The sequence below is a fragment of the Crocodylus siamensis genome, chromosome 10 (assembly GCF_052110815.1).
Source record: "Crocodylus siamensis isolate JL-2025a chromosome 10, ASM5211081v1, whole genome shotgun sequence".
Classification (NCBI taxonomy): domain Eukaryota; kingdom Metazoa; phylum Chordata; order Crocodylia; family Crocodylidae; genus Crocodylus; species Crocodylus siamensis.
In genome coordinates, this window is record NC_143404.1 from 9,307,160 (window position 1) to 9,322,350 (window position 15,191).

Below are 15,191 nucleotides of genomic sequence, written 5' to 3' on the forward strand. Positions count from 1 at the left end.
TGAATTAAAAACATTTCCAATGTAATACTCACCTTTCATGACAATTTATTTTGCCTGGTTTCTATTACTATGCAACAGACCTCAAAAATAACAACACAGTACAGCATGATACCACTAACCAACATCCCAAGGGATAATATTGTGGCGAATTTTTTCCTAACATGATGTAGAAATTAATGTTTTAAACATAAGACCCTAAATACAATTTAGGTCAAAGCCAAAGAATTTTGTCACGTACACGTATATACACAACTATGCAGAAACAAATTAGAGAGGTATTTTGATTTTCTTGTTTTTATTCAAAGTATTTGCATAATAGATCATTTTCTAAACATGCTCCCCCATCTCTTTTCAGAGCTTATTAGAGAGACTGTCAAACTTTTAGGCTTGACCGTTCATTTATCCATGGTTGACACAATACACCAATTAAGGTTTGGGGGAAAATTCTTTGTTGCAATGATCATTTAAAAATCATGTCCAAGAAATCCTTTGCTTCCTACAGGCAAAGTCAGACCGTTTGTAGAGAGACTGGTATTTGAGCACGTAAAACTAGAATTGACTCACTTCTAAGTTTTAACCCTATATCCCAGGGATGGTCACTAAAAGTAACTCTTAGCCTTAAGATCCTACAAAATTACTTACTGTTGTCTATCAGCGCATGACTCTGAATTAGTTAAGGATGCATTATTCATTTCTTAAAAGTTTAATGATTGGAATATTTCTGTATTAGCTACTGGCAGTGCCTCCAAAATTATCAGGAAGACCAAAAATCCAACAAGTACACCAAATATTGCTTTAGCAATCATTCAGTGTAGATCTAGTTTTCTAGTTATAAACTGTGCCTCTGGTGTCATCATAATAAATGCCTAGATGCAGGGGTGGAAGGTGCCAATCTTTCTTTAGGTATTATCTTTAGGTTTGATGCTGCAGGCTAGGTATACATAGTAACAGGACTACAAAGAAGAAGCCTGTCCCTGCAGTATTTGCTTGGGCAGAAATCCCACTGCTGTCCATGGGAATCCAATCTAAGCCAGTATCACAGAAGAAGACCAAGTCTTTACAATCTGGGGTCACTGTAAGGAATGGTTTTCTACCCACTTGGCAAGTCATGGAGGCCTTGGAATTAGATTAAAAAACAAATTACTGTGACTGTAAGAAAATGGGTAACCAGAACTTTCAGACTAATACGACTTCATAGAAAAATCTAATGTGGCCTCTGCTGCTGACAGGACTGACTGGTGTTACAGAAGCCGCTCACTACTTCTGCAGGCTCTAATGAAACACGAAAATGTCATAACAAGGTAAAGGCACAATCCCGTAAAATGCTGAGCACCTGACCCGCCAGTTCAGCAAAGCACTGAAACCCATACTTACCATAAGTACAGGGATGCTCCCAGAGCATATATGTAAAGTGACTTATGTGCTTACACAGTTTGCTGGATCAGGGCCAAGGTGACTGAGCCATTCACAGGATCAAGCCCTGTATGTACAGCTAAGAAGGGGGTTGGTTCTCAAAAGCATCTCACTGTTGTGGTTCTCTGCACGCAAAAGTATACGGACAGAGGAGGAAATAAGTCACCCAAATGCCCTGCTTGGCTGGGCACCAGGAACAGGATCCATTCGCCTGGCAGCAACCCCAGGCTCACTCTGGTAGAGCTGCTGCATTACTAGGTGAGATTACTGTGGACTTGGGGAATACTCATAATTCTGGCCAGGCTCCAAGTTTCCTTCTGGCTTTCATGTCTTGTAGGATAATGGTAACTTGCATTCCTGGGTTTGGTGTTTAATGTTAAAACGCTCTTTTAATTTCTAAGAAGGGGCTGTTGAAAATAAAGCTGGTTTTTTATCAGCTACATGGGACGTGTAACCAACACTGGGATTTGTATCTCAAGAGGCACAAGGGACGGACCCAGTGGAGAATGTAGATCACCGCACTGACCAAGCAATATTGTTTAGCTATCAAGTGTTTTCAAAGCAATAGCATTTTTACAAGGTTTTCCATATTCAGTTACTACACAGAAGCAGCCGCCTTGTCAATGAACTGCGCCAGCTTCACGTCTCTTTTGGTCAGTCCCCCACAGTCATGGGAAATGAGAGTTATCTGAACCTGTAAAAAAGAGGAAAGGAAAGGGATTACTATTCACATTCCAATCTCCTCTCTGCAGACTGATCAGAATTCAGTGGGAAATGCTGTCTATGCCTCAAGGGGAGGGGGTGCCTCTGTAATGAATTAGGCTAGAAAAAATCCTCTGAGTAGACAGCGAATCTCTCTGGTTGTCCAGGGACTGAGACATCCTAGGTGAGCAGGCTTAGCCAAATCTGGAGAGTAACCAAAGAGAGCCCCTTCACAAAGCAGAGAAGTAATTTAGGCTTTGCATTCTTGGGTTTCATCCAAGGAGAAGTGTCTGATTAAATTACTCACTCTTCACATTTAAATTCCACGTATTGGTTTCACAAAGAATTTGGGCCAACAACCAAGTTGCAAAACAGTCAATTCAGTGACTTGAGTGTTATGTTAAAAAGCATGCTCCTAAAGGTGAAGCAACTGGTGAGCTCTTGGCAGTCTTGGAAGCCTGGGAAGTCTTCACAAGTGAGATGTGAGCACTTTGTGCAATCAGCTCTTAACACAGGGCTGTCCAACTGCTAAGTGGCCAGGGGCCACATACCATGCAGCAGGGGCCGCACCTGCACAAGCCCTATGAGATGCCACACAGGCGGCTTCCCTCCTCTCCCCACAGCTCCCTGGCCACAGGCTCCCCAAGCACTGCAGGTTGTGCCAGGCAGCCGCCGGAGGTCAGGGCAGAAAGCAAAAGCTGGAGAAAGGAGAGAAAGCCTGGAGACTGCTGGCTGTCACTGCAGCAAGAGAACTGTGGGGAGTGGTGGCCAGATGGGAGCCTGGGAGGTGGGGGGATACACAGATTAACCCATAATGGGCTGGAAGTCATTAGAAACTTCTTTCTTTTTCTGAGATCAGACCACACCAATGCTGGTCAGTCTCACCTTAAAGCACAACTACAGTACTCTGTCCTAGCTGAAAACAAGCAATGCTGTCTACGTATAGTTACAGAAGTCCTCCCTCTTTCTATTTAAGAGTGCTTACAACATATTTATCAATGAGGGAAATTAAAAAAGGGCTTAATTAACCACAGTTATTGGAAAATAAAGGGAAGGCAATCATTTCCTACAGTGCAGGATCTTTTGAGGGTCTCTCTATACCCTCACATTTGGTCTCATGAGGCCCCTGTCAATTAGGTATATATTAAAAAGCATTTTTGTCAGTTGCCATGGTGAATGACGGGGACCACTGTATTCAAAATGTAAGTGTCAAGGCAAGTTGCCAGGCTTGTACTTAGACACCTAAGTGGCCTGATTTTTCCGAAGCTCCACGCACCCAGCAACTTCCTTGGAGGCAAAGGTGAGCAGGAGAGTGTTCACCAGTCTTGAAAGTCAGAGCATTTATTTAAATGGCCAAAACATGTATTTGCAGCCTAACTTTAAGATCCTGCTTCTAAACATCTTGATCAGAGAGATTCAGAGACTTCTCCAAGCCACATGGCCAGGAATAAAGGATCTGAGAGAGGAACCCTGATGTCCCAGCCCTCATTGCCCACTTCTAACTGACAGAGAATCTCTTCATGCTATAGAACCCACAACTTTAAAGGTAGGAAGCACTTGCAGTTTGGACACACTGCCCACGGGTTTAATGTTAATTCCATTATCATAATGGAAACAGCAGTTATCACTGGATGGCTGTGCTTATAGAATAAATTCAAGCTGCTGATTTATTTTGCCCCTCCCTGGGGCTGCGTCTTTGCTGCAAGCATTCTTCTACAGTCTCCAGGACCTATTCTCCTCTGCTGTACAGAAGCTGCACAGGATAAATGGCAAGGAAAGGAGTGTTCTGTAAGATGAACTAGTCTAGTAAATTTACAAAGGTAACTGAAATGATTCTCTGTACTACCTTACTGTACACATTAAACCATTCAGGATGATGATTCATCTTTTCTGCCTGCAGAGCAACTCGTGTCATAAATCCAAAAGCCTAGGATAAAAAGAACAAAAAGAAAGTCAGTCTTCTTCATCTGTCAGTTGTTCAAACTGGGCTGAAGTTACTGTCATAAGTCTGAATAAATGTGTTCCAACACCTCAAGGATTTTAATGACCAGAGTGGGCACAAACTACTCCCCCAGTGCTTTATCTCCATCCCTTTGAGCTGAAGAAGTTAGTCGTCTTTTGGTGCTTCCCCGCCAAAGCAATTCCTTCCTCTGGACTGCCCTCTTCAGCTCTCCCTTGCTATGCCAGAGACATGTCTCCTGGTTTCCTCTTGGAGTCCATGCTCCAGGAACGCACACCCATAGCACCACAGCTTCCTCCTGCCAAGGGTCACAGTCCTATCAACACTGTGACACTTATTCCAAGCTTGGTTCCCTCTTACCAGCATTACCTAAGCAAACCTTAAGAACAAACAAAATATTCTGTTGAATAAGAATCACATTCAGATGCACAGGCTGTAAAACTAATCTAGCAAAAATCATACCGCCCTTCTATCTTCCATCCCACCCTGCCCAACTGCTCAGCTCCCCAGGGGGTACTGATACCTCTGCAACCCAGGGCATTTCCTGAACAGTGGCAGTCCACACACTTTTAATCTACTACTCCTGCATGGGAACCCCTGTAATCAGAAATAGCAGGACAGAAGAAGGGACCAGTAGACTACATCCTAGAAAGGGAATGAGACACCAGAAGAGGAAGCCAGGAGCCCCATGGAACAAGAAGTATTCACAATGTTTTAGATTAAGGGTAGAGATTAGTGGGCAAAGGAAGTTCAAAAGGAAGGTAACTACTAGGTTTAAACCAAGCTGGCAACTTGAGAGATACAATACAAAACCTCCCAGTCGCAGATTTCACAAGAGAGTCTACCACGCAACCTGGCTTTTGTAATGAATTATATGTTTGTGTGAAAAAGTCCCCCGCTTGCAGGTTTCTGCCAAAAGATACAGCATTGTGCCACAGCACAGGCCAATACATCACAGCACCAAGCGTGTACAGCCTTGCATAGTAAGAACCAGGAAAGAAGGCCTGGCCTGAGCAGAACCTGGATTCCCGAACAGTATGTGTTCAGATGTCACTATCATGGGGGAGTTGGCACAAGCTGAAGGGCCAAAGGAGAAGGCGCTACCTTGTTTGTTGTTCTGGAATTACAATAACCAGGGGGAAGATAGCTGCCAATGTCTAGAGCTCACAACACCAAAGCAGCAAAGTGTGGGAAGAGGACACTGGCAATCCCTTTTTCAAACCTGACTGCCTTCCTGAAGGGGATGTGATGGCTTTCCTGCTGCTATGAGAGCTCTGTGCCTCAGTGGATACTGGCAAATTATCCCACCTAAAATGACTTATCCTTGGACTCAGCTGATGAGCAATTATTTCACTGTTAGCATACAAAAGGCATCTCAAGCATTCACCAGACAGCCCTAACCCCTACCAGATCTCCGACCTCCCTGCCACCAGCCATTTCAAATTATGCAAAGCATTCATTGCGCTTTACTATCAGTTGAGCAAGGCTGTTTCCCAGGAACAGAGACCACTTCCAGTATCATGTCCAAGTGAAACTATTTTTGGGAGAGGGCTGGGGTGAAGAGATGGTGGTGTTGCTTCTACTCTTCATAAGTATTGGGTTTAAATGAGAAAATAATACATTTCCCATTTCCCCACCCTAACGCTCTGCACTGCACACTCCTTCAGGACACAGGCTAAAGGAAAAACTGTTAGAGGTCCTTGGCAAAAATGTGCAGCAAATACTTACATTATATAAAGAAACCTAGGGTGTCCATGTACATCAAGACCGCAATCATACAATGGGCCAATACAGACCTGCACAAAGCCCTGGGGAAGTTGACGGGCTTGGTAAACGTAAGGGTCCAAGCAGGAAGGATCAGGACTGAAATAAACACTGTAGAACAAGACTCCTCTTCCCATATATAATCTGGTTTGTATTAAAATACTTGCCTTAAGTTAGTATCTCAACATGAAACCTACCTGCTTAGGTAGTTTTTAGTGCTAATTTATAAAAGAGGCTGTATATGATCCACCTTCCATCAAGCAACAGCCATTTCAAACAAACATGTGGTCAATAAATAACATATAATGGTTGATAATAGTTTCAGCCTTTTTTCCTCTCACAAATTACAAACCTTTTAAGCAAAAGGATCAGTGCCTGGATGAAGTATGACTTTGTAAGTCACTTTGCCAGTCAGATGAATGCAAACATTATAATCAGAGCAAATTATTCTAACGAGGTTTGTCATTTGGAAATCACCAAACTGTCAGCAATTAAAAAGCTTTTTTCTTTGACCCAAGAGCATTTCCAAAAATTGGGAACTCTAACTTTCCTTGAAGCTTTAGATAATTTCACTTGGAGTGAAGAATTATGTTTAAAAAATTTCAAACACTGCAGTAAAATGCTTCAAAGCATAAAGCAGTAAGCTGCACACCAGACATTAAGGGTAGCTTGGAATATATACATTTATTAATAGTTCTAAGGTATATGTTTTATTCAAAGTTTTTTTTTGGAGAGCCTATCACCGTAACATCAATCTTACCTACATGAACATACCAAGTTAAAGAATTGCCGAAAAGGGGTAACTTAAAAACCCAGTGTCTCAGTCCAGAAAGGATCAACATACAGAGCAGGGGAAACTGGAGGGAACTCATGAAAAATCCAACCAATCCTAAATATGCACTACCAGTATAGATCGTCGGTACAAGCATACAGTTTATATCCTTGGCCGAATATTTATTTTGTTGCATGTCCAGCCCCATTCACTCCAGACTCAAGTAGGAAAAAACAAACAGCCCAATAACCAAACTTCAGAACCATTAAATCAAACCACTCGCTAGGCTCTTTCTCTCTTACCTACTGATGACAAATTCCCATCAATTAAGTAGCTTGCCAGACCTACCCTCCCACCACATAGTTTGCATCAAGCCTGCCTGCCACCTAAAAGAGGGCATTACCTTTTAGTTGAGTGTTAGCCTGAAAATCGTTCAAGTTGGGATTTCTTGAAGGATAGTGAGGAACGGTTCCAAAGCAAAGTGTTCTCCGTGGAGAATGTCCCATTGCCCATTCTTAAGAGCTCAAGCCTGGAAATGGGAATAAGAGCTTTCTGGCTGACCATACAGAGGTCTAACAGCTAAAAGGATCCCAGAAGCACCGCTTTGTGGATATATACACTTACGCATATTTACGTGAGGACATGTAAACCCTGCTTTGCGCCAAGCAATTTTTCTTTGCCAAAAGTTGCATTTTAATTATAGCCTACTTTACTTACAAACAAAAAGAACACATGACCCACTAAGAAACTGAATAGTAACTCTGCTGAATAATTTCAACAGTACAATCTCCATTAAGACCCTAAATACTTCCAATGTTAATTAAAAGAATTAAAACTGTATTGTTTATGAATCACCTTTATATTTGTAGAGCCATAACCTTACTCTTAGAAAACACAAGTGGCTCTAGAAGGAAAAGATATTTAGGTTTGATTAGATATGAAAACACTATTACATAATCAGTTTGGACATTTCTTCACGTCTTGAAACATGATCAGTAATTTAATCTAATTGGTGATCAAGGAAACTATCTTGTGATCAATTAAAGTAATTACCACATTCCGGCAACACAACCAACCTTAATTGGAGTTGGAGTCTGCACTTCTTCAACCTTAATTAAAAATAATGAAAATTATTAAACGGTCTGCAGTGCAAGATCATTGTCAAGCATATGTCACATGATAGCATTGTCACTGGGTATTGGTGGATATAGTTTATCTGACAGCCAAACATTCCCCAGTGCAGGGCACACGTGTTTTCTTATGCCAGTAAGTCTGAACATGGCCTTGACCTTAATAGTATTGTTTGTAACAGCTTTAGCCACAAAAGAGAGCACTTTCAGTTCTTAATTTGCAAAAGAAAAATAAAACACTCTAGGCATTTTAGCAACTATATACCGCTATTTTAAAGGCAAGGTAGATAAGCAACACTTTACTCCCTCACAGGGGATGTTTTGAAGATAAATATGTTAAAGACTCCAAAACAGTCTGGTCCTTTTCTACTGGAAACTTTGAATGTATTTTAGATAATTAATTCTCTGTAGTAAAATAATTCAATCATTTTGACTCAAAAAAAATTTAGAAATAAACCCCTTGAAATATTTAATCACATTCTTAAGTCATGGGGAAAAAAACCCAGTGAACCAATGAAAACCCCATTACCTCAAACACGGTGGAAACACCACAAGGAAACAGACTGGACAGAACAGTCCTGCCTGGGCAGAGAGCTGGGCTGGATGGTCGGAAAGACTTTTTCCATTTCTATCTTTTAAGAGGCCGAAAAGAAAGAACTAAACCTACTGATGCTGCAGTTATAGCTCAGCTGTAATTTCTAAAGTAAAGATTCATTTCCTTGGTGCTGCCAGCTTTGTCATGTCTGTCATGGGGAAAAGAATTCTTCTGTAAAGCTACTCCTAGAAGATGTAGTTATACTGAAAGGTAAAAAGGAGGGCGGAGACTTATGAAAGCTCACCTGGCATACCTAGCTCAGCTAGTGCTTTTAAAGCAGCGCAACATGCCATCACTAAACATGACTCGATGCAATTTGTGTTTCTTGAGAATGGTAAAAACAGGCCGATGTGCTTAGCTTTCAGAAAGGTATGGAAAGATGAAATTCCATCCATCTCTTTGCACCATACAACACTTAACAGCTTGGGGAGGCTTGCAGAGGCCTTCAGCTAATCTGCTATTATTCTTCCTTTCACACATCTTAAGCAACGAATCAATTCATCTTAATACTTTTTAAACATGCTCCCTTTGTGCAACGCTTGCCAACATCATCTTGATGAGTAATACATCAAAGCAGTGCAGGTTCAAGTGTTGCACTAATATATCACTGCAGGGTGAGTCCCCAGTGATGGATGATCATAATATATCTCAAGAACAAAGCATCTGACAGTGCTTTACTCCAAAGGTAGGGATCCTCAAGAAAAATGGCCCCAAGGCCCAAAAACTTAATAAGCATTTTATTTATTTGTTTTAAAATGCACAGGTTATGAACTTCAGAGCGTTTTAAATCCTTCAGACATTTATCCAATGAAAACATATGGTAATCACAAGTATATTAAGGATTTTGTTTCCAATCCGTCACTATAATACTAGAGACAGTATTAACTTTGACCTTATGTAGTATAGAGGCTACCTGTCTTTGTACCATTACTACACAATAAAAAACACTGCGTATCATTCCCCATTATTGTTGGGAGGCACTTCAGTAGCTGATAACTGAAGTTTCGCCTTAGGATATATAAGGCTTAGCACTTTCCCATTCACATCCTACAATAAAATAGCATCATGATGTACTTACTGTATGTTGCCTTTTTCCCGTTTATCTTTCATGCAGCTTGAATTCTTATGTTACTATAATTATAAAGCCAATTCCATATCATTAGACCTTAGCTCCAAACTGCAGAACTTCACTGCATTTAACCCTAAAAGCTAAGTTAATTTAAAAAAAAAAAAAGTCTAAGAATTCAACCAATGTTCAAAATGGTAAAGAAAAGATTCTCTGAGGTACTCATTATCAACTCTACTCCCCTCTCTTCAGAGTCTCTCTTGCACCCATTACTATATTATCAGTCTCCCACGTATATTAGACAGATGTGGCACTAGAGAGCAGCTTTCAGTCTCCTTTCCTGACATTTATTTGGGTTTATGTATGAGCCATGAAAAATAGTTTCCTGTTTTGCTTTTTACAATCTTTCCAAGAACGGTGGGAAAGCTCTCTGGAAAAGTGACCAAGGCAGGCCACCGTGCAGCCAGTCAGTAGGTTAAGTTGACTCCTTCCTGGAAGCTGCTCATGAAGTGAAGTACCTCAAGCAGCAAACTCGCTCTCTCCTGGCTTTGTAGGCTATGCTATATAGGAAATCTCATCTGCTTTGGGGCATTCTAGATGGAAATGCAGTTGCTGATGCCTTGACCTATACGAAGATAAGGACAATATCGTCAGACTGGCAACAGCAGCTACAGAAAGGGCACTGTTTGTGGAGGGAACACACTTCACTCACTGCAAGTAGTCCGTGAAGACCAAGCTACACAAGCTGGAGCCTCTCCCTGCTTCCACATTCTGGCCCAGACCTGGGAACGATAATAATCCCTGGAAGTGACTAATCAATGGGATGACAGAGGCCAAAACCTCTGCAGCTCCTAACAACTGTAGACTGTTCCTACAGCATCACCTTGATACTTAGGGCTTGAATCAGCAAAATGCCAACCATCCTCAAGTCGCCATCTGCCAAGCTTTGCTCATTGCTTTGGAAAATTACGTTCATAACTCCAAAAAAGTCCTGAGAAAGGAAACTGATGGGGTATTGCATAAAATCAACACGAAGAGACAATGTTTGTTTTTATTAGACTACCTAAAGAAACATCAATACAACCTTAGCCGCAATTGCTTGTCTTATGTTCATCCAAATTCAGAATATTCCATTACAAAGCAAATATGGACTAGCTGCTAAGATTTTTTCCACCCTGATCTTCTCATCCCACTTGCACGTAATTTGAAGCCTCTTGTTTTGTTCTGAAAGTTACTCATTAATTCACATTACAGCAGTTAACGCTCCACTCCACGTGGTGTTACAGCTTCCAGAGCATGTGAAAACCTCTATGCTTTATTCCACAAGAGGCTGTCTCTGTCTTGCAACACTTGTTTACAATTATGTCAGTGAAGAAACTAGCTAGCCAGTTCTATATCAAACATTTTGACAGCAAAAGCACAAACACTGATCTATTCTAAGTCGTTTGCCACTCTATGTAATCTTGGAAAAGGCATTCTTGCCTTTGATTCTCAAAATGTTTACACTTCATACATTATGCAAATAGTTTTTATATATTAAGAAATAGTGTGAGCAAAGCTCAAGTTAAATTAAATTCTTCAGCAATAACCTTGCCAACGCACTGTGATTTTCCTATAAAAAATTATTCCAATTTGTTGATCTTACATTGGATGAAACATACTGTAACAATCTTCATAATTTATGTCCTGTTGGGACACTATGATTTAAAGTAACATAATACAGACCAGCATCACCGCTAATCTAAACCACCTGACCAGATAAACAACAGTTTCCCCTTCCCTCTTCACCGAGGGTATTTCTGTTTATTGTCATATGATTCACCAATTTTAAGAACACGAAGAATAAATGCAGGCAAACAGAATTGCAGCTTAGAGGTATGGCCTTTCTTACACTGGGAAGTTTTCACACACAGGTACCAGTCTAATATCAGGAGTTGCAGCAGACTGAAGGCAATTTAAAGAATTCTGTCCTTGGGGAAAAAAAAATAAAGTGAAGAAAAGATTGGATTCATGAAGTCCAGTATGAACCAGGTGAGTGTTAGAAGCTATGTATTTCTAAAGTTACTGAAAATGCAATTTTCTGAGATATGTTAGAATCAAAGGCATTGCCTGCCAAGTTTAGCACAAATCTAAACTGTGGGGTAAGTTGTCAGAAAGCAGGTGCAAGTAGAGTTTGCTCCATTTGGCGTTCAGTGAAACCTGAAATCAGGAACATTTGTGCCAAGAAAGTCATCACAACCAATAAAAGGGTGTTATAGAAAAAACAGCTAACAAAGGTACACAGATAAAGCTGCATTTCACTCTTCCCTCTTCTACTTCCCAGAACTGCACCAACATATATATATCGGGAGAGCAGTAGCAAGCAAAACAGAATGTACCCTGCATATCGGAGACAAGAGGCACCCACTACATGGCCACACTGCAGCTTCTAGAAGATTAAAATCATGGAAAAGCTCTCTATAGTGAAGCCACCAACTGAAACACTGACAGCTACACGTATAAAAATGTGGCAATCACAACTAGAGATGATTCCGGAGGGAATTAGGATGCATAGCGAAACAGCCAAATATCTCCCTGCAGGCACGCAGATTGACTGGCCAACATAAAGTTGAACAGACGCTGAATGGTGGTCAGTAAGACTAAAGTTAACGTGCAACCGAGGGGATGCTCTATCAATGAGAACACCATGTGTGAATATGGAGGAAGCTTTCAGACTACAGAACACCTACTGCCTGCCCACCTTAAAGGAACCATGCACCAACAAGGACTTTGCTAAGGCTACAGCAATAATAGTATGTACCCATTTCTGGACCCAAATTTGAACATGGTGACAGGACGCAAGAAGGAAGAGACTCTTCCCTTAGTTGTTTTGCTGCTTGCACCTCCCTCCTACTATTTCCTAAGTTATAAATTATATTCCTCTTTTGCACTCTCCCAGAAATTCAAACATGGGCAGTTTGCACTACTGCTGACCTCACATTTGGACTTGCTGCCCACTTACACTTTCTCAGGCTTCTGGATTTGGCCCTACAAAACGTATATTTTTCCTTGGAACTGATGTTGCACATGGTCATGCAGTGGGATGCAGGACATCAGTTATACCGTCCTTTGTCACCTTCCAAACCACAATGTTACTCGAGGATCCTCTTCCCATTTGTTTTTTACTGCAGTGAGAGTACAACGAAAAGTCACGTGCAGGCAGCAGGTAACATCCACATCATTCAACAAAAGGGTATTGCATCCAAACAAAACACCTATCCCATCATTTTTTATACACCTGGATAGAAATGAGAAGACCAAACCATTGTTTTAAACTGACATGAAAAAAAAAGAAAGGAAAGAAAAAACCAAGGAAAACTACTTTCTGCTGTTGCCAAGAAATTTTAAAGTTCTTCATGCTCCGCTAAGAAGTGCTTTGCTTTACAAGCTTTTGTCCCTGCCAACTATCTGCTCTGATACACTTTTCTAGAATGCATATTGGTTTCCTTACACAGGCAGACTAGACTACTTACCTTTACCATAAAGACTACTAAAAAAGATGTAAGATCCCTGAAATAGAGTGGAATCACAAAAATCACAACACAACCCCACAGAACAAAATGACACTGCTCCACAATAATGTCCTCCCTGCAATTGTGCCGTCTGCTTTGTAGTCTATTCTAATCTCCCCAGACAAATCTTAAGAATTGACAAAAATGCCGCATGTAGCCATCTTCACTTTGCTGCTTTTACTAATGGCCCTACAAAAAAATTCCTAAAAAAGGAACATTCAGCTTTGCACTGTAACCTGGGGCTCAGTAATACAGCAAATTGAATAAGAAGAATCACTTTGTCTAAAGCAAAGGGTTAATTCAAGAAAGAAAGAAAGTTCTGATTGAACAGTATTATACCAAGAGATTGATTACTGAATCCCACACAAGCAGTCTTAGTAACAAACTTCAGAAAGGTAAACGTACGCGAGCTTAGAAAGTATTCCCACGAGTATTATCTGCAATTGATAATTTCACATAGAAACAGGTACTAATATTTAGAAAGCAACCCTTGCCCAACGTTTAAATGCACAACAGTACAGTACCATTTCTATGCAATTTTTTTTCAAAATGACGGTTAGTCAAACTTCAAAGTATTTGAAGCCTTCAAAGATTTGTACAATATTTGTACTAAGCTGCATTTTTCTGTTACTAATATTTTTATAACATGCACGCCATAAAGAAAAAAATGGAAAAGAGAATGAAGAGGTTCCATATCTGAACAGAGACACAGAGGAAATTGTCCCAGCTATGACAGGAAATGGACTTTCCCCTTCTACCTCCTAAACAGTTTTTTTAACGCACTTTGTGCTCAAAAATGAAAAAACAAGGGCTTCACACAGAAAGTTTAGGCCAGATAAAATACCCATTCAAAGAAATAGAACTTTTTTTTTTGAAATAGGCTTTTTGCAGCCAACCAAAAAACATTAAATAATACAATGAAGCCCTCATTAACTGAGCACCTGTTAAAGCAATCAGTCACTTAAAATAATAAATTCTATTTGCTGTGCAACTGAAAGGACAATGATAATTTGACTTGTTAAAACAAATGCAGAGTCCAGCAAATCAAAACACTGGACATACGGTAATAAACTCTCAAACAAAAAACTATAGAAAATAAAACCAGTCATAAAATGCATTTTGGCCCCGTTCCAAACCTTTTCAGTTTTATACACCTGAATCCTCCATTAACTTACTGTACTCACCTTGATGCTTTGTACGGTACAGTGTTCTGGATGTTAAATGCCCTTGAGCATGTATAGCTATATCCTAGCCCAGGGCTACACAAGTACTCCATAATGAACCAGTTCAGAAAAGCACTTAAGCAAATGCTTAACTGCAGGCATGCACTCAAAATCTTTAATAGAACTTAAAGGGTGTTTTCTGAATAGGCATCTTTTCTAAACTGGCATCTAAATTAAACAGAGAAAAAAACCCCTGAGAAATACATTAGTTATCTTATGCCATCTCTGACAAATGCCTGCCCCCCCCCGCAAAACCAACTTAGGGGCAAAAAATAAAATTCTGCTTCTTCCTAAATGATTATTTTTCATTTGCAGACCACAGAATGGATTTCATTCTTTGACTATAAAAATGAACTGAACCTGCCATATAATTAATTGATGACATAAGCAACACCAATACAAACCTCTTCTGTTGGCAAGATTACATGTGATACCAGTTTAATATCCAAAATATTCTTTCCTAAAGAGGAAATTATACCTTGCCTTTGATGATCTTTTAAGTCTCTGCCATCTATGATCCTAAGAAGATATCAAAGGGTAAATAGAAAACCATCACCTTATGATGGATCAAAAGCAGCAGCAGTAGACATTTATCACCATCATCATCATCAGGGATCTTCTTACTGTCACTTTTTTCTTTGATTGCTTTTAAAACAAGAGCAAACAAACTAACAAGACACAACTCATAATCAATCATTCAAATGTGTCACAGAGGAAAAGGTTAGAAATTATAAAATGGTCAGCGGTGAGGAACAAGAACTGCAGATCCAGTTAGGGAGAACTTTCTTCCCACCAAGTGTGGTTAATCTGTACACACTTTCATACTGAGACTTGGGCAGATTTATATAGAATTATTGTTTCTGAAATATTAATACCATTTAAGAAAAATGTTACAGAGGACCATCATCATTTTAAGGTCAGCTTGGTCTGAGCCAGGGTTATTAATGTCCATGATCTGTATCCAAGGATAAAAACAAAAAATTTCAAGATAAAGCATTTACTGTAATAGATTTCT

The 15,191-nt window shown here is 40.1% G+C and overlaps 1 protein-coding gene across 2 annotated transcripts in view; it reads right to left on the reverse strand.

Annotated features, from left to right (window-relative positions):
- Positions 1-275: 275 nt before the first annotated feature.
- PCBD2 (pterin-4 alpha-carbinolamine dehydratase 2) overlaps positions 276-15,191 on the reverse strand; it is a 30,680-nt gene continuing 15,764 nt past the window's right edge. For both annotated transcript variants that reach the window (XM_090020547.1, XM_090020548.1), the window contains exons 3-4: positions 3,962-4,042; positions 276-2,107 (exon numbers count right to left, since the gene is read on the reverse strand). In XM_090020547.1, coding sequence (XP_089876673.1) covers positions 2,012-2,107; positions 3,962-4,042 — 177 coding nt within the window. In that variant the 3' untranslated portion in view covers positions 276-2,011. The remainder of the gene's footprint in view (positions 2,108-3,961; positions 4,043-15,191) is intronic.